Raw genomic sequence first — 24,733 nt, 5'->3', positions numbered from 1 at the left:
GTCAAGATATGTAACTAGAACGAGAAGTCGTCAGAACGAATTTGTAATGATTTTTTATCGTACTGTGTGGGTGCCAGGGGATAAAAATATACTTCAAGATTATTGACTTTTAAAATCAATAGTTTGACGTCAGTTGGGTATGATGACCTAGCAAGAAAGGTCAAAACGATGCCTTTAATAACATCTGATAAAACTGGCACATGTGATTTTACCCTACGCGCACGCGCAAAGGGGTAACATTCATTCATATCGCGCTCGAAAAAGGAAGTATCAATGAATGAATGTCAACTGATCCAAGCAGACGAAGGGGAATTTAGTTTTTCGCTAAAAAGGCAAAACTCAGACAACCAAGACAACAAGAAATTGGAACATGGTAATTGAGCATGCTTATGTGCCATATATATGTAAAACAATGAAGGGGAATTTTTTGATAAAATATGTTTACTTTTAATATTGACAATATGGCGTGACTATTATCAGTTAAGACTGTTCAAATCTATTTATAATCCTGGTCGGGAAAAAAGAATCGACTCATGGTGGCGCTAGCCGGACCCTCTAAGTTAAAGAAATATAGTGCACGTGCAAACATGCCGATGTGACAAGTTTGTTGTTGCAAGCATGGCTGTTGTTTTGCAACTTGTAGTCTGAGCTATAGAGTTGTGTGACTTTTAGCATCCATTGTAACACAAGGTTTTATTTTCGTCGTTCTTGAGGAGAATGCAGATATTTTTTTTATTTTTGCCTATTAGTGAAAGAAAAATGACGTCATTTGCGAACAACACTATTATTCGCCTGATTAGATTAATTAATGGTTTAAAATTTCGTAACCGAAATTTTGTGAAAAAGTTTAAGTCTTTTTAGGGGCGTGCACTACCTTAAGTTTAGAAACTAGCAATGCATCAATCAGAATGTAATAAATAAACGAATATTCAAGTAACAAATAAATGAACGCACAAATTATCTATGTAATTTTTGTGTCATCGGTTTACTCTGTTTAAATCTAGGGCAAGGTTAAATACGTTGCGACTTCGTTGATTTTTGTTGTTTGTTCTTTGCCTACGTAGATTTAGTAAAAAACCAGTCGTAGGGACGTGAGCAATGAAATATTAGACAAGTATGACGGAATTTATCCCTGAATTTAGCATCATCATCGTTATCAACAACAACAACAACAACATCATCAATATCACCATCTTCTTATTCTTTATCATCATAATCATTATAATCATCGTCAGCATCATCATCATCATCATCATCATCATCATCATCGTCTCACAGCTGGCGCCCTAACAATGGTGGCAATACTAAAATAGTCGTCGAAATTGACATGCATATTACAGTCAAATCATTATCAGCACGGACGATGGTTTTGGTGTCATGCAGGCAGGGAGCAATTGCTTGATTGATTATTCGAGAAGAACTCTAGGTGCCTAACTCTCGAGAGGCAATTTTTAAATGTCTGTTAAATTTGCATGTGAGCAAGTTATGTTGTTTTATTCCCATTCATTTTCATGGTTATGTAACACGGCGATTAATATCAGTGATTAAATCAGACTTCGTTACATCGAACAACCATACATCACGATGGCAGTCCAGCAGTTATTCATTCTTGTCTTTCCAGTAACAGGGAATGCTATAAACCACACGCAAATAAATTGTTTGCAATTCACAGAAACAAGATGTTTGAGATACAGGCTACTTTGATGGGGAGAAGTCGAATTTTCCACTGTACAAAAATTATTTGCCACTCCCAATCCTAGTTGCAGCGTTTTGAAAACCAGAAATATCGAAAAATTAGAATGATTTCTTGGAAAAAGTGATGGTTGCAAAATGTTTAGCGAACATTGTATCACAAATTCAAACAAAAAGGACACTGTATTTTAATGAACATATTGTCCGATAACAGGTCACTATTAATTATTACCGTGATGAGTCACGGCACCTTTAGATGACATTTATTGATTGTTCACAATAAAACATGCATAAATGCCTTTCTTTATCTTTGTGTAATTACGCTGTGTGTCTTGGGAGTTATTGCTAAGGTAGCGGCACCTGCGTGTCGCGCTTGATACGAATGTCAAGGGGGCTTCGAACAGCTTTTCTGCGGCTACAGGTCCATTCCTTTGTTTCATTGTGAAACCATTCTGAAACCAATGGTTTTTTATCTTCTGGTGTGTTACGGACCGCCCCAAGGCTGAGGTCAGTTTTCGACATACGTGACACAATAAATAGGCAAATTTAGAGTTATCTCAGGACAATACGGCAAAGTTCCCCACATTCTACGTACTGCCGAGAGATATGACTACATTTAATAAAGAAAATATGGGTTTTTTATTTAACGTACTTTATCCAAGTTATTGCAAAGTAGTGCATGCACGTAAGACGAAGTCTCGTTTACCAGGCAAGCATTTCCTAAAAGACTCAGAAAAAATATTTACTGACATAAATTAATGTGAGACGTGTGTCGCGCTTTGCTAAAATTGAATCGATCTAGAAGGATTTCATGCATAACTGTAATATAATTCTTTCTTTTACACAGGGTACTCGCGACACAACAAGACGGCTGTAGTTTTTGACAATATTTTCATATTTTTCTGCAAAACAAGTGCGTGTTCTTGATGGTCTCCCCCTAAAGTTTGTTGACATCCAAATTATTAAAGCCTTGCGAACTGAATGCGTTGTGTAGTGTGAAATATTATTGTTGACAATGTAATTCGTCTGGACTCAAATATACAGTTGTCATCAATAACATTGGACACAATTGATGGGATGAGAATTTACACATCAGCTCTTTCGACATTAAGTATGACAAGAAACTGTGTTTTTACAGTTAGAAGAAAAATACTTAGAAATATAGCAAAGACCAGTAACTGCATTTTTGAAGATTTTTTGCTCTTTTTGTTTTTAATGTCGACCTTAGTTTTTTGTTCTACTCGCCAAAATATGTTGAAACATCTGCTATTTGGCTCGTCGACAGAGCGTCTACATTTATGATATGCATTGTTATTGTTTACAATTGAATTCTAGTCCGGACCAGAATTCTCCTGCCTACAATATAGCCAACACAAGTACAGGCTGCGTTGACGAGCTGAATACTGTGTATCTCAATATGCTTTGGTAAGTCACACGAGAAACTGTGGCTGACATGAAAACAAAAAATAGTTAGCAGCATGACTGTTGTATAGCTGATGAGAGGCTCTCCGAATTCGATATGGTATCTCCAGCTTCTCTGTAGGTGCAATATCAGCATAACAAGTCAAACTACAGCGCCTTTAATTACCATGGTCTTAATTGTAAGGCTCGTTATTTCAAACCATTGGGAGTTTCCTAAAGGGTCACGACTCACTGTTTAAATAAACACCGTCCGGTTAAATAAACTATCTTTCTTGTCATATCTCGCGACGTACAATACAGTTTGTCAGGATTCCGATTGCTGGGTTTATTTTGCGACGGAAAGAAAATTTTGTATTGTCTTTAAAAACTAAAAGGCATTCTCAAGTAAAAAAAAACTACAAGTATTACTCGCTACGTATGACATATCACATCCAGTAAAACACGTGAATATATATTTGGTTTTTATGCAAAAAATAATTTCAATGTTCTTTTGTTTATAATATACTTATTAAATACAAAAGATGCAAAGTACGTATACATGGCATTGCCCTATTCTCTCATTTATACACAAAAAGCCCTGGGTTGATAATCGGTAGTGAACCATGCACGCACCACTGTATGAAACTGCACCTTGTATTATGTCGTCATGAAAAAAGAAACGACAGCAAAATTAAAAAAACCCCACAAAACAATAGAGATCCTGACTTCCCAAAGTCAGTACATATTGACAATACATAGCGTTAACAGATTATTTTAATTTGGTGAAGACGGATATCTCTTGAGGACAGATAACAGTTCCATTTCACTATCAATTCTAATCAGAGCCAAGTCCCCTGACATCTAATCCTAAATTACCTTTCATTTGGAGTTCATTCAGCTACATCGTTATCTGCGATTTGTGGACAGTCCATCGGGCCGTCATTGTTTGTTTTGAGTAATCCAACTGTAACTCAGTCCGTTGCGAGTTAAGTGTGATTATTAAGAGCCGTAGGCAAGATACCTGTATACGCACTGGATTTCCCCAACAGCTGAATTTGGAAGGCAAGAGGGGAGACTGATATGTTGCAGCGCCCTCAAACGAACGTATGAAGAGTCGATGAGTTAAGAGTATGGGAGGATGAGTTTGACTGATGGTTCCACACAGATTCATGTTTGGCTGCCGACAGAGATACTTGCCGACACAAAGTCTGCAACATTGAAAAGACTCCAGACTTCCTCGTAAACTGTAAAAGTTCCAAACTAAAGCTACATACCATCAAATGGCTCAGACCAGAAACTGAAGGGGTTCAAGTTAAGATCAAATTTTAAGATAAAATTGTGGATAAATTTTATTCAGCCAGTGGAAAATTGATATTATCATTAAAAGTCATATTAAATACAACATTCCATTCTCAAATATAAATAAAAACACAAAATTACATAACACCATCAGATACTTCTAGAAAGTGATTGTTCTTGAAAACTGAATAATTAATCAGCATTTGCCACGCTACCTTTATTTTTTTTCAAGTTTGTTTTGAAATTACATTTGTACGAGAGCTGTTCACTTTTTTCAAATATATTCTGTCGACTGTGTGGTGATACCCTGATACCACATCACATTAGCAACTAAGATCTCTGATACAGATTTTCCTAAGAGCTATTCAGACAGCCAAATTGTTTCACATAAAGTAGTTCATTTGTATGTGTCAGACAATCTGGTACTCACAGTACGGGAAAGTTTCTGTACGGTGTTTTGCTATTGTGTTATTTGCAGGGCGATAAGAGAGTAAAATACATTCTTTAACTGTGGGGGCGCTGTGTTGTACCACCAACACGAGACTTCTATGAAACTGAAGTCTTACTTGAAACTGATTGCTAATGGCTGTTGCTAAGAGATGGAAGATAATTAAACGCATGCATGACAAACTAAGCTCACTGTATTTCACCTTTAACCCCATCTACTCAACAACTTGACTGTTCTTCTAAATTCCCATGTGCGACAATCTGACTTCAAATATTATGATTTCAACTTCCCAAAACATGATAAATTTCTGAGGTTGGTTCATGGAAGTTTTTAACTGCAGACAGTGTTTCTGAACAACCAAGATGTCAATAAAATCTCTGAATGGAGATCGAGTATTGTCAATATCACACAATTTCCATGGTGAAATTGCATCATTTAGTAGTTTATGGAACTTTTGTCGACACCAATTAAAACAGCACCACTCTCCTTCTCTTTGTATGTCATGCAGCCCACCTTATAATTTATTCGCCCGCATGCTAACACAGTTGCAAGCAACATTAAAATAGTCAACAAAGTGAAAAGTTGACGGCAGGGCATTGGCACAAAAGGAAATTTCAGTCACAAATAGGGCAGTGTAGCTTGTTGTTTTGATGGCTACATATAGTTACTCTAATCTGTAACCCTGTTGACACCACATACCTCTATGTAAGGGTCAAACGGAGGGTAAGTGACACAAATGAACAGAGTTCAAAAGGTAGGCGTGCAGAATGGCATGTAATAGTTGAACAAGATAACCGGTCATAGCTTATCACCTGAACAACTTCTTGTTGCAAACAAACAGTTTTCAGTGAATTAATCACTGATTTTATGAGAACACTTAACAATAATTACAATTCATATTTGTATAGCATATATTTGAAAGAATAAATGTCACCATTTATGGCTTCCTGTTGGACATCCAGCGCAGTAAATAAATGAATCAGTGTTTGAAACACAAGGTTGTAATGTTTTACTTTGTATTTACAGATTTAGAATTCTGGAAACATGTTTGGCAGTATAACCACTGTTACTGATCAGAGTTGTGCCAACAATCCACTTACAGCATCAATAACATTATCACAGATATCAACTCAAATTGTTTAGAGAGCTGGGAAGATTGAAAACTTTTCTTGAAATAGCGACAATTATTATCAGTGACTTGCAGACTGGCTGGGACTAACATGACAGCTGTCATTACAAACACTGCTTCACTGCAGAGCTCACATTGTATGATGTTTGCTCACTCACTCTCAAGGACTAAATCAAGTGCCTATTTGACAAGTCTGGAACACAAACCACTATTGACATATGTGTAGACGAGTCATGGTGACTGCAAGTATTTTCAAACCTGGGAGTCATTACTTTTAGTCAGCATGACTTCCCCACACATACACCAACATTGATTTGTGTTCCAGACTTCTAAAATGTGCACCAGATTTCATCCTTGAGAGTAAGTGAACCAATATTATACAAACTGACAATATTTGCAAGTTCAATTACAATTTAAAGCCTGCCAGCCCTCTAAATGGCAATTTGCAATAATTTTTGTTGCTTAAAAATACTGTCACACTATGACAATTTGTAGAGAATATGATGTGTAATGTGTAACCATATCAAATACTCATAAACTGTACGGTTGGATTGTATATCACTACCCTCAACCCCAACCTCCCCCCCGCAAAATTTCTAAAACTTATCAGGTTTTAACTGCTGCAGATGGCCAGATAACACTACATTACATGCTGCCCTTTCAAGGTTTGACCATGGAAATGTCCTCTGCTCTCTCCCTAATCTCCTGCCAATTACAGTTGGTAACAATCTTGTCCTGTATTATCAAAGTCCCTACCTGGCAGAGGGTTAGGGGCTGAGCTGTATGGTGAAATGTATCACTGATAAAGATAAACAGTTAATACTTTCATATAAGTTTTAAAAATTACAATTCTGAAATTGTTATTGACAGAGATATAAAACTTCACCAATAGACAAGATTTACATTCGTACATTTCACAAAATACCCTGAAATAGACAATCCACAAATCCTTAGAACAGTAAATTTCATGACATGATGACAAAAGAGTCACAAAATCAAGAATTGTTGATGATATTAATTAATAATATTAAAATCTACATTGTAATGATTTATCATAAAAAATGACAACCGTCCGAATTTTTTTCATGAGAAGCTGTATACTCATTCTAGATAAACCCTTTCACAAACATGATCTGCCCAACTCTTTTGTTTTGCATGGCTCAGTTGGACCTCTACACTTGGTAAGGGGGTGACAGGGTCCAGAATGAAGAAAATCTTACATTAATTGTCTAAATGGCATAAAGACATTTGGATGTCAAAAATCTGAGTATATTTAACGGTAGTATGCGCCTTGAAATGAGTCTAAAACTTTCTGTAATGGAACATTAACCATTCCCTTTTGAAATTGAGAATAAAAATCAGGGGTCATTGTGCAAGGTTTCACATGAAAGAAACACTTACCTAATTACCGACACTTGATATTAAAAATGGCTGCCATATCCTGTTGGCTCTATCAGAAGGGGGGACTTGAGATTTTCACAAAAGTAAGCCAGCGAAAACTTAGATTGCTTCATGAGCAAGCAAATAAGCCCACACAAGTGGTTGACCAAAAAGTATTGTAAAAGTTTGAGTGTCCAAATGGAGCAGGAATTATTGAAATTTAGTCTCTACAATGTTGACTTTTCATCAACAAGTTTCCATGATATTGGAACTGAGGTTTCTCATCTTATCAAAAGTGCTATTCATCATAAAACATAATTCTGTTATTTGGAGATATGATTACTGCTTTCCCTGTCAAAATGAATATTCTTCCAGCAAAACTGATATGTTATCATTTTGATGAGTTTAACAAATAAAACAACAAATACCTGAAATAGACAATCCATTTCTGATTTGTATTAATTTTCTGATCCCTTTTACCCTAAACCAAGGAATTATGTTTCACTATTTTATTACCTTATAACGATTTTCAACTTTCACGGAATTTACAAAATCTTTTTGTAAATCACAAGTTGGTGTATTTTAATATGTTCATCAAAATTTTGGAGTTCATGTCTATACTGGATTCACATTAGAATGGCCTTCGCTTTTCAGCTTTTCCAGGCAGTACTTACTAGCAGACAAAGCATGGCCATCACGTGCATCCCGTAATCTACACAACAGCCTACCACTAAAATGACAGTCTGCTGGATTTTATTCATTCAATTTAGTTGTTTTGATATTTATATGCCTACAGACTTGGAACAAGACTAGACTCACGACAAACAAAGAGCATTCTTTTATAAAGTTACCAAATAGCTCATTCTGTTACAGCTACCAAACTGTGTATATTTGTCACCAGATTTATTTTACTGTTATATGGGCAATGAGTCTGAAATAAAATCTATAATAATAATAATAATGCTGAAATACTTCCATTGTTTTGTTGCATTTTCAGCCTGAACTTGGACAAAGATAGTTCTTGTGATTTTGACACACTAAAACAAAAATACAAAATGAGGTCAGACCACGTTTACCATAAAATAAGGAAAAACGATTAACAAAACAGAAGAATTATTTACTGCCAAGGACTAACAGAAACTTTTTGTAAAGCACTGTTTAGTACATTTGAAAAAAGTTTGAAATTCATGTCTGTACTTGATTCAATCCAATAAAAGCATGCTGAAATACTAAAATACTCCTGCAAATTTCAGCCTAAAAACAGGACATGCCATTCAATCAAAACAAATTTTCTTTTCGATAAACTGATTGATACAGGGTATGTAAATCCTTGCGCTAAAAATTGTAAGACAGAATGACAAAATGAACTTATATATTATATCTTTCAGAATACATTTTCAACCTCTTGTATATTTTACACCAAAACATCAACCACATTTTCAGACTGCTAGACAGTTTGAACTCTACATATTTGTGAAAAATATCACCATTTTCATGGCAGATAAATGCTTAAATGTATACTATACCAGTACCGGTATATGAAGATGGTTATTTTCGTTCTGGTGTTCGACAAATTTGAAATCAAAGATTGCAATTAAATAACTTTGGTAAGTACACTTTGGATTTCTTGTAGAAGGAGTAGACCAGAGTAGAAACATACCCATGCTGAATCACTGTGTCCTTTTAATGTAGTGATGAGCTCTATTCCATTATCGTGACTATAGAGGGCGCTCTTTAAAATGTTGTAAAAATCTGTAAAAATTGCTAAATCTTTGCATTGGTTTCTTTCACTTCACTGAATATGCCGGTGGTGGTTGATCCACTGGTACGCTGTTTGGCGCCCTCGCTACAGCCTGGTGGGAGAGACGCCCTCGCTACAGCCTGGTGGGAGAGAAACCATAGATACACCTCTGAGAACATAAAATTCTGACTTTAACAATTGACAATAGTTTGTTTTCTCCAGTGAACTTGAAGTAGTACATTTGGCCCAATCTGCCATACAAAGACAACAGAGTTTTCTTAGAGGCTTAGGGGAGCTCCTATAACTTTTTGACATAACTAGGACTCCTTAGCATTGTTGATTTGTAAAACTGTTCAGTGCAGTTATTCTCTAGTCATGGCCTTTCTCAACCTATGTAGAATTGTACAATATTCCTCTCTCACAAATTATTAACCACACACTCTGACTTACCTCGTACGGTGGTGGTGAAAGCTGAAATACAAGGACAGAAATAACATGTTAAGAATTTTAAAATACATTCACTTGTTTCATGATAGTTTGTTTCCATAGAGTGGAATACTTGGCATTAGTAGGTAGGGGTCATGGAATTGTCCATGTATGGTATTACTCATAACTCAGAAATATTGAAATCTCATCTTGGAAACAATGTTTTGCCATGATTTGAGAGTTTTACAGAGATGGGTTTTTTTGCCAGTTACTTTTGAATATTAAAGAAGTGACTAGTTCATTACATAAACTGTTGTTACAATACTTATAACACTGCAATTTCCTATTTTGGATGAATGCACAGTTTTGTGCTTTGGGTAATTGAAACACTTGATTGACAAAACAAAATTCAGTTTATTCAAGGAGGACGGAGTACATTCATCTCTCTTTGGGTCGTATTCACACTATACTATGGTTATGCCACGGAAACTGTGTATATACATAATACCAAGTTATTGTTTCAACTTTATTTTGTAATGTTTGTAGTTAAAAAAATCTGTTACTTGTTTAAATTTCCATAAACCTGTTCAATCAAGTGATCTCAATTGGAGGAAGTCGCAATCATAATTTCGTCGTTGGACTTCCAAGCTTTCACCAAAGAGATGGATGGTGGATGTTTGAGGTAAAATATAATGAGTTTTTTCATATACATTTTAATTATCATTGGATACAACGCAAAGAATTACATTATTCCTTGTTGTTACAGGGGGATAAAATACAGCATCTACACTCACCACGGGCTGCGTCTGTGGAGGGTACTCCGTTGAACCAACAGAGCCGTATAAATTACGCTGAGAGTGATCGTCGTTGTGAAGTATAACGTAGCCCTGTCTGGTGTAAGCTCTTCTCTGATGGCAGCAACAACAGCCACAGGAAACGACGACAAGTAGAAACAAAATCAACCAAAACCCTGATATTCAACAGAATAAACAAAATGTGGATTAGAACTAAACATTTTATAGATACACTCGTTATTCAACTAGGAAATACAGGTAGGCCTAGTACTTCCTCCAGCTCTCAAGTCAGTAAACATAGGGCCAAAGTCCCTGAAGCTACTATAGACATGGATACAAATTAAGTATATCCTGATGTATGAAATTATCTCACTGAGGTCATCCTAGGGACATGTAAACCAAATATTAAAGCTGTCTGACCAGCGGTTTTGAAAAAACAAGCGACTCAACAGTTGACAGAGCTCTGCTGTATTATGTAGACAATAACCTTTTGTGACACATGTATTGATGAACAAGGTGGATATCTTTGATAGCTCATTTCAGGATGGCCTGACCAAAAATGGAAAAAATTCTGTAAAAATACATATTTGCATATTTCATCAGACTATATTAGTCTATAATAGCAAATAAACGAGAATTAATTACATTCTAATTAAAGTAAACAAGATTTGCTTCAATCAAGATTTACGTCATAAAAAAACAGCATATCTGTTAGGTTATAAAGAATCTTGAGCTGATATAATCTTTTAATATCAGTATTTTCATCCTATAATTAACCAAGCACATTTTAACTTTCAAATTAACATTGTAAGTTCTGTTGAATAAGTTGAGACTGTACGTACTCAGAGAAAGCACACTGAAGAGACAAATGTTTGAAACTTAAAAAGTTCAAGGTCATCAAAAGCATTATAAGGAATCATGTTACACTTTCATTGCACTGTTTACACAGATTGCATAATTGCTATAAATAGCACATGAGGAATCTTTATACAGCCAGCTTTACCATAAAAACCCTATCACTTTGACCACTCTTTTAATTGACCACTCTATTTTTTCCTCAAAAGGTAATCTTATTTTATCCTTACCAAGTCAACCATAAATGGAATTAGAACTTTCTCTATCTCTATTTATTTGACCACCCTATCATGACAAACTATTATGAGCAATTTCTTTAGATAACATAAATGGTGGTTCAGAATATATCAAAGTTGGGATTCAGGAAAGTTGCCTTTACATGTTTTAATCCTCAATTCACTATGAACTGTAAAAAAAAGTTGACTTTCTGATAATTCCACACAAAATTATTTTGGCTTTGATGATTTCCTAATTAATTCAATTATTTAAAATCATATTAATTATTTTTTCTGGGTGAATTGATAGGGTTTATACAGTACAAGAATTACATACAATGTAAGTCAAACTTTGACCAAAAATGACAAAAAAATTCCTTAAAAATACTCATTTGCATATTTCATCACAATTTGAACAAATCTAAGTTTGGTTATCCCTAGGGACCTGTATACCAAATAACAAAGCTGTCTGACCAGCGGTATGAAGAAGAAGATTTTTTACCAAAAACACCTTTTTGGCATTAATTTGCCTATTTTCAACAATATCAAAAAATTAAAAAAATTAGTTTCTCGAAATCATATTTTTCATCTGCACAACAAATATCAAATCAGTAAATACTGCGGTTCTCAAGATATTTGAGTGGACGGACGCCTCACAAACGGACATACATACATACATACATACATACATACATACAGACTGACGACGGACGCCGGACGGATACCCATCCCAATAGCTTCTATAGACTATAGTCTATAGTAGCTAAAAAATGGTATTAATCTAAAACCTATATATGGTATACCGGTATATATTCTCATCTGCTTGAAATCCATGTTATAGTGGGTCAAGTTAGTCTAAATCACATTTGCAGTATCTCTGTCTTTATGATCCTTCAAGTCTTTGTTAACCCTTTGAGTGCGCATGCCAAATTCAATTTTTGTTGCATTTATAAAATATACCCTCAGTCAATTTTTTTCAAAGATTTTGCTAAAATTCTGATAAGAAACTGTTGCCAATGAAATGTGATGTCTATTTGGTCAAAAATTATCAAAAAATTACAGAAAAATTCATAAAAATTGGTAAAATGTTGCACTAAAATTTTGGTGGGAAAAGATGCAACAGATAGGACATGTTCTCCCTCACTTGTTTTTAATGAACTTGACCTGATAGTGGCAGATGAACTTGACAGGATATGAGTTAAAGCCTGTGATGTTTGATGCATTCAGTCTCTACAGAGTAATCAAAAGACACAAGGAATTAGCATCTTGCACTACAGCTGGTTCTTTATTGCGCATTTTCTAAGACACATATTTTTGTCAATGTCATGCTTGTAAAATACAGTTTTTTCTTCTACTCTGAAAATCTTGATTTGTAAACTGTTCAGTTTATCATGGCAACCTGTCTATGTAATGTTTAATGTTATTGTTGACAACTGAATTTTATTCCAGACTAGCGATCTTGGGAACTTGATTCTGATAGATTTCTTTCAGCTAATTTTTTAGTATATTTCTTCTGTGAATTCAACAGCAGCTTCCTGTTTAACCCTTTGAACCCGGCTCGGACAGAAATGTCCGATGATGTCATAGAGTACCAGGGGGTCAGGGTGCAAAGGGTTAAATCTCTAACTCATGGAAAAAAAAATGCCCAATATTTAGGTTATCACCGACCAGTTTGCACAGGTGGCACTGTTCTTGTTGAAACTGAAGTTACGTCTAGATGTGAATTAATTCTTCAACAATAACAGCAATCATTATACACATACAGGTTATGATTAACAGGTGGAGTACTAGGCGTATAATAGTGTGATGTAGGGAGTCGAACAGGAAAAATGTACCCAATACACAGAACACAAGTGTTATACTGTGAATATAGTCAAAAGTCACAGCTGGTTGCCCTTTACCCCTTTCACTACTATGGCTTGGAGCAAACCAATTGTTATCAGTGACGACTATGGACCTGGTTACTAGGAATAGGGGTGATAGGTTAATCTACCAGTAGATATCAAACCCATTACAATACACAATGAATGGAAATATGTCATTGTGTGATGGACAATGGAATGTAAATCAGAAAAAATTACACATATGCTATACGTATTTTCTTTTTTTCAGTCGTAGACACAACATTCTATTTATAGCACAATAGCACAATTAATTTAATATTCCTTTGTGTTATTTTCATTTGTCACGTTGATGCACATAAAATGAAATACATGGGTGAACCCTTAATAAAGGAACTGGGTATCCATTTCGCATTTGTCAATTTCTGTGATAGACAGCCTGTGACAACCTTGCCAGTAAATATCTCAGCTGTTGGAATCTTCTCTCCTCTGCACCCTGTATCTCCTGTTCTTCCTCTCCATCCCCTGACCCCCAAATCGCTGTGTCACCTCTGGGATAAAATTTTTACTCACATGATAAAGCAATGACTGACGTGGTATTGCAGCATGAGACATCGTCATGGTGACAGCAATGCGGCTCACTGATTGCACAACAATACTCCCTGTGATTGCAGAACCTGCCACCACAGTCGATTGCCTGCAATGACAAAATTGAAAGATATCACATATTTAAGCAATAAAGCACACCCAGCGATGGTATACCACCGTATATGCACGAGTGATACCAAGTGCATATATGGACAAAAGTGAGTGGTATACCTATTGCTGAGTTGGTTCATTGCCATTATATCATAATATTAAATTGAAATTCTGGTGTGAAATGTCAAAAAAGAGAATTGTTCTCAAGCTGAGAGCTCATGTCTGTTCCAATCATGCTACATTGTGAATATACCACACTTATTGTCATGTCTTGACCAATCAGATTGCAGTATGATATAATGTATTATACACCTACAGCCGTAACCTATGGAAGTTTGACCGTCCAATAACTTTCCGTATTGTGTATAGTACGCGGAGTCCCGAATACGGGAAACGCGTGACGCGAATTTTCAGGGGTTTGTAGCAATTTTATTTCAACAATCGCGCGCGTTCCACTCATATCGCGTGTGCCGCATCCCTAGGCCTTCAAAATTTACCATAGAATTAGTTTATACGAACGATTAATGGAGGGAGGTGTATAATGATAGGGTTATACATAAAATACGGCCCTGTATGGACTCGGGCTCAGTGAGTGACGTATTGGACTCGCCTTCGGCTCGTCCAATATGTCACTCACTGAGCCCGAGTCCATACAGGGCTGTATTTTGTGAATAATGTATTATATTGGTACACTGATGGTGCAAATACAGTGATGTGATTGGTTGAGATGTGAAAATAACAGTGCTATATTGGCACAGTTGAACATGTGTGAGCTCTCATTTAAAAAAATACCCTTGTGGTACACCCATAGCTGAGTGTGGTTTATTGCTGAAATATTTTCAGTGGATTGCATGAACTACCAACAACTCCTTTAAAAACTTCTGAACAAATTTCATTAATCATTCTTTCAGTTTCACAGAGTGAGGAGGCAACAAAAATACCTTTAAGGCAGAAAGTGCCTCGGGGAAAATAGTCGGACTTTAAAATTTCTGCAATTCTTTTCTGATCTACCACTTGTGGGGGCTCATTTTAAAGCTCTTGGAGAAAGAACAACTTTCACCAGCTTAGTTTTTCAGGAATGTTACAGACTGCGTCCAGTTGTAAGAGGGAGAGCGTATAGAGCGCCCTCTAGCATCGGATATTCCAGTCTAAGGTCGCATTATTGTTGCATACATATAGAAGTAAAACCACTCTGCAGAAACATTTTGCAACATATTGCTACATTTAGCATATTTAAAACTAAATCAGACTCCAAATTGACAACAAACAGTCTGTATGGGGCATTTGCCGTACTGTAATGTATGCACTCAAAAACTGACCCTTGGAATTGCGTTAACCTAAAACTGACTTCTGGAATTTCATTGATCTACTCAAAGATACTGAAGTATACACCAAACAAACACTTGCATCTACCTTCATAATGCAATAAAAACAGTACACATCCAAAACAGCCATGATCTGCTTACCCTGCATGTCCAAACATGTAGACTTCTAAAAATACACATATCTAAAGACATATTAATGATATTAACAGCATGGCTTCAACGCCTACTGCTAATGATGCATAAATAGCATGGCTTCAATATCTACATGTATTACTGAATGACGTATCATACCCCCAATGAGGGAATCAAATATTTTATCTTCTTTTGACAATGCTGACTCTGATGGAATCACTGTTTTCTGCTCAGGATACCTTGAAAGAAAAACATTCCATTTCGGGGAAAGTGGAGTAATTTCTAGTTTGCAACTAATCACTCCTATTCAGGCCTGGACTTGCAAACTGTAACCCTCAGGTCAGCGTGAATTGTCAATTGTCATTTCTGCATATCTGTAGTATGCTACTCAAAACTGAAAGATTTCTTTTGCTCAAACTTTCCCTAACATAACATTGAGCTATTCTGTTAACAAAAATTACCAAGACTAAAAATCAGGGGTCAATGTGCAAATTTTGGTGCTAGAGAAACAAATTACCCAACATTTAACAATATTTGAAATTCTCAATGGCCGCTAGCCTTCTGTCAACTGTGTGGGCAAATATTATACTCTTGATTTTCACAAAACTAAGACGGTAAGAAGTTACTTACTCCAAGAGCTTTAAAATGAACCCTTACAAGTGGTAGATCAGAAAAGAATTGTAAAAGTTTGAGACTCTGAACATCTGTCACGGAGGCACACTCTATCTTAATGAGTATGCACTGATTCATTATTTATAAATAACAGCAACATGACTTCATATTGGTTTGAAAAGCATATGTATATCACATTCCACGTAAGTTTCACTAAGCATTGTTCACATAAACAGGGCGAGCATATTTTTATGCATGTTATTGTATCGTGTATTTTCAGGTAAGATTCTTCTGTCAAGATGGCTGTTGATAGGAAGGTGGCTTGTAAGAGGAAGTTGTGGTTTATTAAAATGAATATCGGTCTTCAAGTTTTTAGTATATATGTCAAGACAACTTACTTAGGATAATTGTTTTATGACATGAAAATTTATTTTGCTTTTAAGAATTCTGGGCCTGATCCTTATCATGATGCTATGCGTGTTTCTTGACAGCCTTTCAATAAATACAAACAATCACCCAGAACCTCCCCCTCCCCAAACTTATAATATGACTTGGCGCAATCCAAAATTTACTGTCTCTAAACAGTTGATAGCTTGTGTGCTTTTTGACCTTTTGATTTCGCTTAGTTGCAGTTTTCTTCAAGCAGAGTGAGTGGTTGATGACCAGGCAATAACTCACCACACTCCCTATAAGTTTGTAATAAAATTATACGACCAATTCACATAATACATGTAGGTTAGGCTTTCAATGAACTCATTCAGCCTTGAGAAAATCGCTGTGTCAAATCACACCTGTACATGGTATAAACAGCAGTCTCCGACTTGTGTGTGTCTGCTCAGTGCCGTGGGAACTGCATCACATTTCACAGGGTCAAAGTTAAAGAACACTAAATGCATCGTTTTGGACCATTTAGGGGTGGACAATTTGATACCCTGGGGGGGAGAGGTCTGGAAATTTTCAAAAAATAAAAACGACTCCCAGCCAATGTCAATCGAAAAATAAAGCAGACAGAGAAGGCTTGACCCACAAAAAAGGTGGGAGAGTGGCAAAAAATGTACAATGCATTAGGTCAACAAATAATGCTACCTCATCAATCTTGCAGACCTGCTCCCCCAGGATATCAAATGGTCCACCCCTTATGACATTTAAAAAGGTTTCTCTGCAGCAGTGACAAATTGTGTGTGCGTGCATTTAGTCACGAAACCAAACAGTCAAGGGTCCTTCAGTTATCACTTGAAGTTTTGAAATCCGAACTGACACAAAGTACGTGTCTATTAATGATTTCTAATTTCAACATGAGAAACAAATTGCACAATTAAAAAGACAAAGAGACAAAGTTAGGGGCGGCACACGTTTGAACCCCTGTCCAAAACTTTTGACCATTTTTGTCAAGGTACATGTACATGTCGATTACAACTCACGGATATCACGTTAGACATGCAACATTTTATATTATTTTTCCGGACCTCTGCTTTTCATTCGGAAGTCTGTGCTACAACAGAAAAGTTTTTTGCGATCTTGCTTATGTGAGCATTGAAAATTTATATTTTTCCCCTAGAGTTACAAAGGATATACAAGCCAGAATTTAGAATTTCAATCTCAGTCATTTTAAGGTTATTTTGCTGTTCAAACTTTGCAATTTGTGACTGCCAATTTTTATTCTTGACTATGAAAGTTTAAATCATTGTTGAGCAAGGTATGAGCAAAAGTTATGAATTTTAGTTCAAATCATGTATTTTACACCAGAAGCAACATTTGGACTTCCATTTGGAAATTTCAGTGTTGTCTTAGATACATACAGTGTATACAAACAAAGTAACAGAATCCATTTTCACAGAGACAGTAGCTGAAACTTTTGTACTTTTTCACTATTTTGGTTTTTAATGTCTACTATTTCCTGTTCTCCTCCCCAAAGCATGTTGAGATACACTGTATTCAGCTTGTCAACTCAGCCTGTACTGTGTTGTTATTGCTGACAAGTGAATTCTGGTTAGGATTTGAATTCAACTGTATTTATAATAAAAGTGCACTTTAAACATATAAACACTATGCCAATAAGCCAAATAGGCGATGTTTCAACATGCTTGTTTCAACAAAAATAGAGAAAAAAAATCATCATTGACAAGGTATTGAGATCGGTGCTTTCTGCATCATAAGCACATCCATGTTTCGAAATAAAAAATATTCAGAAAAGACCTGCATTTGGGACTTATGTACAGAGATTTGGAACTGAGCAGTAAATGTTTTTGAACAACATCTTCCTGATGTAAGCGACTTATGAGCAGATAATGAGCATTATGAATCTCAAGTTCAAGCTGCCTGAGACATCAGACTGCATGTCTGATTTTCGGTCGTCTTGTAACATCCTCTTTGCACATGACCCTTTCACAAAAGCTGCAGCCAGGAAAAGCAGCAAGCAGCGAAGCAAAACGTGATACGCTGATACATATGTACATTCAGGCTGTTTTCTGAAGGAAGGATGAACTAAAATGTTTCAAATCTCTAGTACAATTATCACGTCTCTTTTCAACTTATCTTAGCAAGTAATTAGGCATACGGGTGCAGTGAAGTCATACAGCAGACCAGTGGTACACAGTTTATATGTCAGCTCAGTGTGCGAGGGTTGTGTATTTTTCCCTCGCTTCAACCAAGCACGGCCAGTAACAATGTATATACAGTTGCTCTGGTCATTGGTCACTGTTTATATCACGATCTGAAAGGTTTTCACGGATTAAGGTAGAACGAGCCTCGGGGACAGACTGTCGGCCTCTCAAATTTCTACATTCTTCTCCGATCTACCACTTATGGGGGCTCATTTTAAAGCTCTTGAAGAAAGAAAGACTTGTTAGTTTTTCAAAAATCCAAAATTTAATTTTTCACCCATAGAGTTAACACAGGAATGACGGCCATTTTGCATTTCAAATATCGCAAAATGTTGGGTATTTTGTTTTGCTAGTTCCAAACTTTGCACGGTGACCCCTTCTTTTTACTGGTGCTTTGTTGAAACAATGGATGAAAGTTTCATTGAGGAAAGTTTGAGCAAAATTTTAAGTCTTTCACTTTCGAAGCGCATACTACCTTAATTGCAGTGTGAGGTGAAAATGAGTTTGTTTTAGATTGGTAACTTAGAGGGTTCACCTAGGCCCAGCTAGGCTAGTCTAGGCTCAACTAGGCCAAGGTTTGGAGTTTGCCTCATGAAGTAATGTCCAATGTATGGAAGAGACTTGGATTGCCTGACACTAACTGAGGGTCAAAGGTCAATAGATACAATGATCTGTGCATTAATAAATAATCTCTGGACATTATGTTAATTGTCATCCATTTGTCTGTACAATGTATCCTACATGTCTGAAACATCATCATGGTCTTTGGCTTAACTTTTGACCCTCGGTCTTCATTTCAACTTTAAGTCAGTTGTGAAAACTAGGTCACCTAACTTTATTGTTAACAGTAATTCTGTTGAAATACATGCACCTTTTAAGCAGTGAAACAGATATCACAGACTTCAAAAAGCAGTTTCACTTTCAGTAACACTAGTCATAACCATGCCAAGACTTCACTTTCATCCTTTCTTAGGGAGTCAACCTTAATCAGCATAAGAATCCGTGTAGCCAGGAAATCACTGTAAAAACACATGCAGCCACTAAAATCAGGTCGTGATGTCATAATGTCTATGCACATCTTGGTGAGAAAAATCAGTGATTATCATGTTTGTCTACATTTTAAGCAGCCTTGGAAAGGAAAGGTCTCATTAATTACATCACATCAGACATGTTATTTCGTGCTGCCTTTAACTAACTTGACCTGAGAGCAACAAATCAATCTAAAAAAGAGACTTGGAACTGAGCAATAAATGTGGAAAGAGGGCCAGTAGCTGTAACTTTCAATGATTTTTCCCCCAGTTTTCTTTCGCTTGTTAACATCAAGTGCTTGTTCTATTTCACAACACATGTTCAAACACCGTATACAGCATACTATATGTGTAGATGAACTGTTATTGTTATAGCCTAAATTTGACGAGAATTCACTTGTGAAAAATAACAATGCACTCTGTACATGAACAGGCTGAGTTACCAAATGAGCACTGTGTATCTCAACACACAAAATACAGTCGTCAACATTAAATATACAAATACCGTAGTAAAAATGTCATCAAAGTTACATAAACTGCATGGCCCTTCAAATCTAAGAACCTTCACTTTGAATTATTTGTCCTTCAATGGATTCCATTGTACCTTCTGCTTCAAAGTGTACAGTGAAATATCCAGTATTCAGCATGTCAACAAAGACCGATGAGTTTTCAGCACATTACAATAGCACAGTTTATGATAGTGGATTTAGCCATATGTAACATAATGGCATGTAACAACCACATTCTGAAAAATGTTGTCTTTCTGCTAATGTCTGTATTACTGCAGCTTGTTGTTGATTCTTTTGACAAGTGAGTTTTTCAATCAGGACATCAGAGATAATGTAGTGCCACTGTACACTTTCCTGTACAAGTTATTTCAGGAAGTCTTGTCAAAACTTTCCAATAAATACATGCTTTTCCATAATATTGATAGAACTCGGACATCACATTTATAGGAAGAGGACCTGTATTCAGAAAGGGATTTACGTATTCTGTTCACTTCTCAACGATTGTTGACGAGGGCTTTGACATTTACGTTATTAGCAAATGATGTTGCCTAATGGTTCTACTCTGGAATAAAAAGAAAGGATGGCCCTGTGTTCTACAAACTGAGTACATTTAACCCTTTTCCTGCCAGACAGTAATAACTGTATCACTTCCCCATCAGCCAAGTCAGTAAAAAGCGGTATTGAGCCAAAACATGACGTATTTTCACCCACTTGGCTTGGTATGTTATAGCATCTTTTGTCCAAAAAAAATCAACTTTACAGTATTACGTTTTCAACAGCCTTCAAATGTACAGTATTATGTTAAAATACATCATATGGAATACGTTGTGTTTCATTAATTTTAACCATCTTGACCTGGTGGTGAAATATGGACTTGGCAGGAAAAGGGTTAAAAGATCACGTGATGGCGGTACAAACCATTTCTGTGAGCATTGTTTTGTTTGTACCGGTATATTGGTCCATTGGAGTTCCACGTTTAACCCATTGGTGACATTCAAGAAGTGATACCGGCACAAAATAACAATGTCCCACCCCTAAAGATAAAACACTGAGTCCCTGTAATGGTGGTATTTACTACTTTGATAGACCTGTATTCACCAACGTTTGACATTTTCATTTTCGTGGCCATACCACCTCTTGAATGTGCAACCCAAATTTTCCATGTAATTGTGTAATAGGTTTTGAAGAGTTGCCTCTTCCATATCAGGAGAATGTGGCATCAGGACGAAAACGGCACCACAAGTTTTTTGAAACTCAACACTTTCATATTCTGTAACAACAACACGTAAATTTCAGTATTTTTCTAACGTTGTCATTGTGATAGTCTTCTGAATGTATTGCAAACCGGTAAACGATCAAGAAAATGTGCACACTCATCTGTTAATGTCTGTTCACAATAGTATTTTTTTATGTGGACGTTTTTCATTAAAGGCTCACAAGCATTTAGCTGAACTACAAATACATATGTATTGGTTTAGTGCTAAACTAATGTGTTATGGAGGAGAGATTTCTTCCAATTTTGTCTCATAAAACTAGGGTAGGCTAATCTGTCTTTTGGTATACTATAGGGATGATAACTGTTTAGTATGTGATACCCGTGTCAATACAGAGCTGAAAGAGTACCAATGACGTGATTATGAGCCTGTATTTTAAACTTTCATTGAGCATTAATGCTACCTTTTTTGCAATTCTTTCAATTTCATCTTGGTGAATGCTGATTTAACTGTTGGTTTGGTGTGTAGGTTGGATTGACAGAATGTAAGCTCTTGTGGCAGAATCTCGGCTGTCATATTATTAAAGCAAGGTCGATAACTTTTAGTCAGGCTGGCCACGGTTACTCTACCCCCACCCATCCCGTGGGCTGGCATTGGACGGGGATTGGTCACGACACGGCCATTCACCCACAATCACATGCTTGCCATGCGTAGACAGTCGTTAATGTTAATGTGAGTTTGACTTTTCCCGTTGATACGTAATCAAACTGATATGATACAATACCTTTTGATAGCTTGAAACTTGTACAAGCTCTGCTTACAGATAAGACTGATGCAAAAGTTGTACTTTGTTCAGTGTCAGACATGCTTTACGTAACCTGCATATCGTCGATTGTCGAAGTACGATCTTCATCAACTTGGAATTTATGACAACTTTGCAGTGCCCAGATTGTCGACGAGAATCACAGAAAAAAGCACCACTCTCGCTTTCCTGTTCTGCCTGATGTCTGGAGAGCTTAGTAGCTAAATATCATTGATCCTCCCGACGGTTTACTTTTGAGTAACCGTCTCCTCCTAAAGCCTGTGCTTTCGAATTTCTAGGTCAATACAGTTGTGGGGTCGAGAACGGAACCAGTTTTTGATTACACGTACCGGTTAAAATACACACTATCGTGTCGCCAAATTAACATTGTACGGGTCCAAATAGCCCTCAAAGTTTAATCTCTCATTGAAGACTAGTAAGATCGTAAGTGTTAGCGATTTCTTACCTCTGTGATGTCGAAAAAGGTGACGACTGCGAAAGTAAACAAGGTTATTATGGCTTCCATGTTTTTTGTCGAGGTCACTAGGCGCGGGGTCGTCACCTGGCGGCGCCCTTGAAGTGTACCGTGACTGACAGATGGCCGACAGCCACGTCGTGCAATCCCCCGCCCCCCTCCCCCCGGAGGCGTTGTTTCGACGTTTCTAGAGCACAGGAAAAGAGATTTATTTCTGAACCTTATATTTTGGCAACGGAGAAACAGTGCTGCGATTTAATTTTTCCGCTTTCCAATTTCTTTAACTCATTGCACCACAGTCTCTCTCTCTCTCTCTCTCTCTCTCTCTCTCTCTCTCTCTCTCTCTCTCTCTCTCTCTCTCTCTCCTTAAGCATTTCATGAGACTGAGCGAAAGGAAGCCGCTCCGCAAACAGAGTCCGTTAAAATCAGACGAGTCTAGATTTGTAAATCGTTTGGGTTGTGTTTAGGCCGTTTGTTTGTTTGTCTGTCTGTTTGTTTGTTTGTTTGCTTGTGAATACTGCTATTGGTAAATTGAAGAGGCATGGTGCGCAGGTCTTAATGATTTGGCCGTGATGAGGGCTAGGATGATTTACTAGACATAAACATAAAACTTTTGGCCCAGTATTACAAATGGCCGTTTAAAAGGCGAGGAGCGAGTGGGTGACAAAATACATATTTTTTTCTTTTCCGAAATGAGTCAAGGACACTAGATATATGTATATGCTTACTTCGTTTAGACCATGGACGCTCGCCGGTAATTTCCATTTTGGTGTGTGTTCAAAACTATCTAAATACAGTGTTTTTGAGCATTTTAAAGAACTTTCATCAGCGCCCAACGAGATGTTGTACTGCTTAAATTCTATTCACTGCATTTTTTCCTATCTACAATGTATAAACAGGAAGACCATTGGCACATTGAGTTGAGTGTTAAAATTGTGCACACTGAAGATTCACCACGACTCTTGTCTTTAAATCTGTTCAATAAGTTGCCATAAACTCTTGTCTTCCATCATTGTAGTAATATGCGACTGAAACTAGTGTTGCGTAATGTACGATTATCAGTAAACATGAACCGTATAACTCTTCTTGTCCTCAGAATAAATTATTTTAAAGGACATCTTAAAATCGTGTTTTACATAATACGACTCCGACCTGTCAATTTTTGCAAAAAACTCTCTCTCTCTCTCTCTCTCTCTCTCTCTCTCTCTCTCTCTCTCTCTCTCTCTCTCTCTCTCTCTCTCTCTCATATCCTTGTCTCGTATATAATCACCAAGTAGGCAAAATATTTAATTTTCTTTGATCAAAGGAGTGGCAGTGCTGAAATCCTATTAAAAGTCAATTACTAATCTCGTCAATATTTTCTGACGTTTTAACTTGGTGTCGTCACAATGTGCCTATGACAATGCTGGCAGTCTGTCCGTCGAGTGGATTGCAATATACACTGAGTACTCGCCTTCCGAAGTCGACCATGCATTTATATGCAACATGCATTGTTACTTTTTAGAAATTATTTTTGTTCAGTTATGAATTTATTTATAAAAAATGCTCTGTTATGTCTACCTTTAAGTCTTTGTTGACAGTCATTTTACCATTATTACGTTCAACAATGCTCTGTGGACATGATGGAGTGATGACGAAAACGGTGACGCTCGATGTGGCTGATAATTTGTCACTAGAATTTTGTGAGAAACCATTGGTCAATGTATATGTTTGAGGCACAGATGTACTTTTTTGAGAAGATTTGTTTTGTCTCAGCAACATAGTAGTCAGTGCAGCAGTATTTGATACTATCAGATGTACATCTTCCACGTATATGGCTGATATCACCTCATATACTATATTTTGACTCTCTCTCTCTCTCTCTCTCTCTCTCTCTCTCTCTCTCTCTCTCTCCTTATAGCAGTACCAAGGCACAGACGTGAATATCGCCCTCAATTTTTCCACGAAGGAGAACAATCAGGACGAGGCTGTTGGAGTTATACCGTGACGAAAATTTATGCATATCCATCTGTATTGAACACATGGATGCACGCCTGACCTCTGTAACACTAAATTATCCGGGTACATACAGAATGACTGATCGACTTGTCGCCTGGAAAATAATTGTCGTCGA

The 24,733-nt window shown here is 36.7% G+C and overlaps 1 protein-coding gene across 1 annotated transcript; it reads right to left on the bottom strand.

The window, feature by feature from the left end:
* Positions 1-5,825: 5,825 nt before the first annotated feature.
* LOC139152248 (WW domain binding protein 1-like) lies at positions 5,826-22,743 on the bottom strand. Its single transcript, XM_070725393.1, has 5 exons — positions 22,612-22,743; positions 13,795-13,918; positions 10,311-10,486; positions 9,541-9,561; positions 5,826-9,202 (listed from the first exon to the last, which is right to left on the bottom strand). Exons 1-5 carry the CDS (start codon positions 22,669-22,671, stop codon positions 9,137-9,139), a joined length of 447 nt encoding a protein of 148 aa, XP_070581494.1. The 5' UTR covers positions 22,672-22,743; the 3' UTR covers positions 5,826-9,136.
* Positions 22,744-24,733: the final 1,990 nt, after the last annotated feature.

The sequence above is a fragment of the Ptychodera flava genome, chromosome 2 (genome assembly GCF_041260155.1).
Source record: "Ptychodera flava strain L36383 chromosome 2, AS_Pfla_20210202, whole genome shotgun sequence".
Lineage (NCBI taxonomy): Eukaryota > Metazoa > Hemichordata > Enteropneusta > Ptychoderidae > Ptychodera > Ptychodera flava.
Note: the sequence above shows the minus strand (reverse complement) of the source record. Positions and strands in the feature narration are given on the sequence as shown.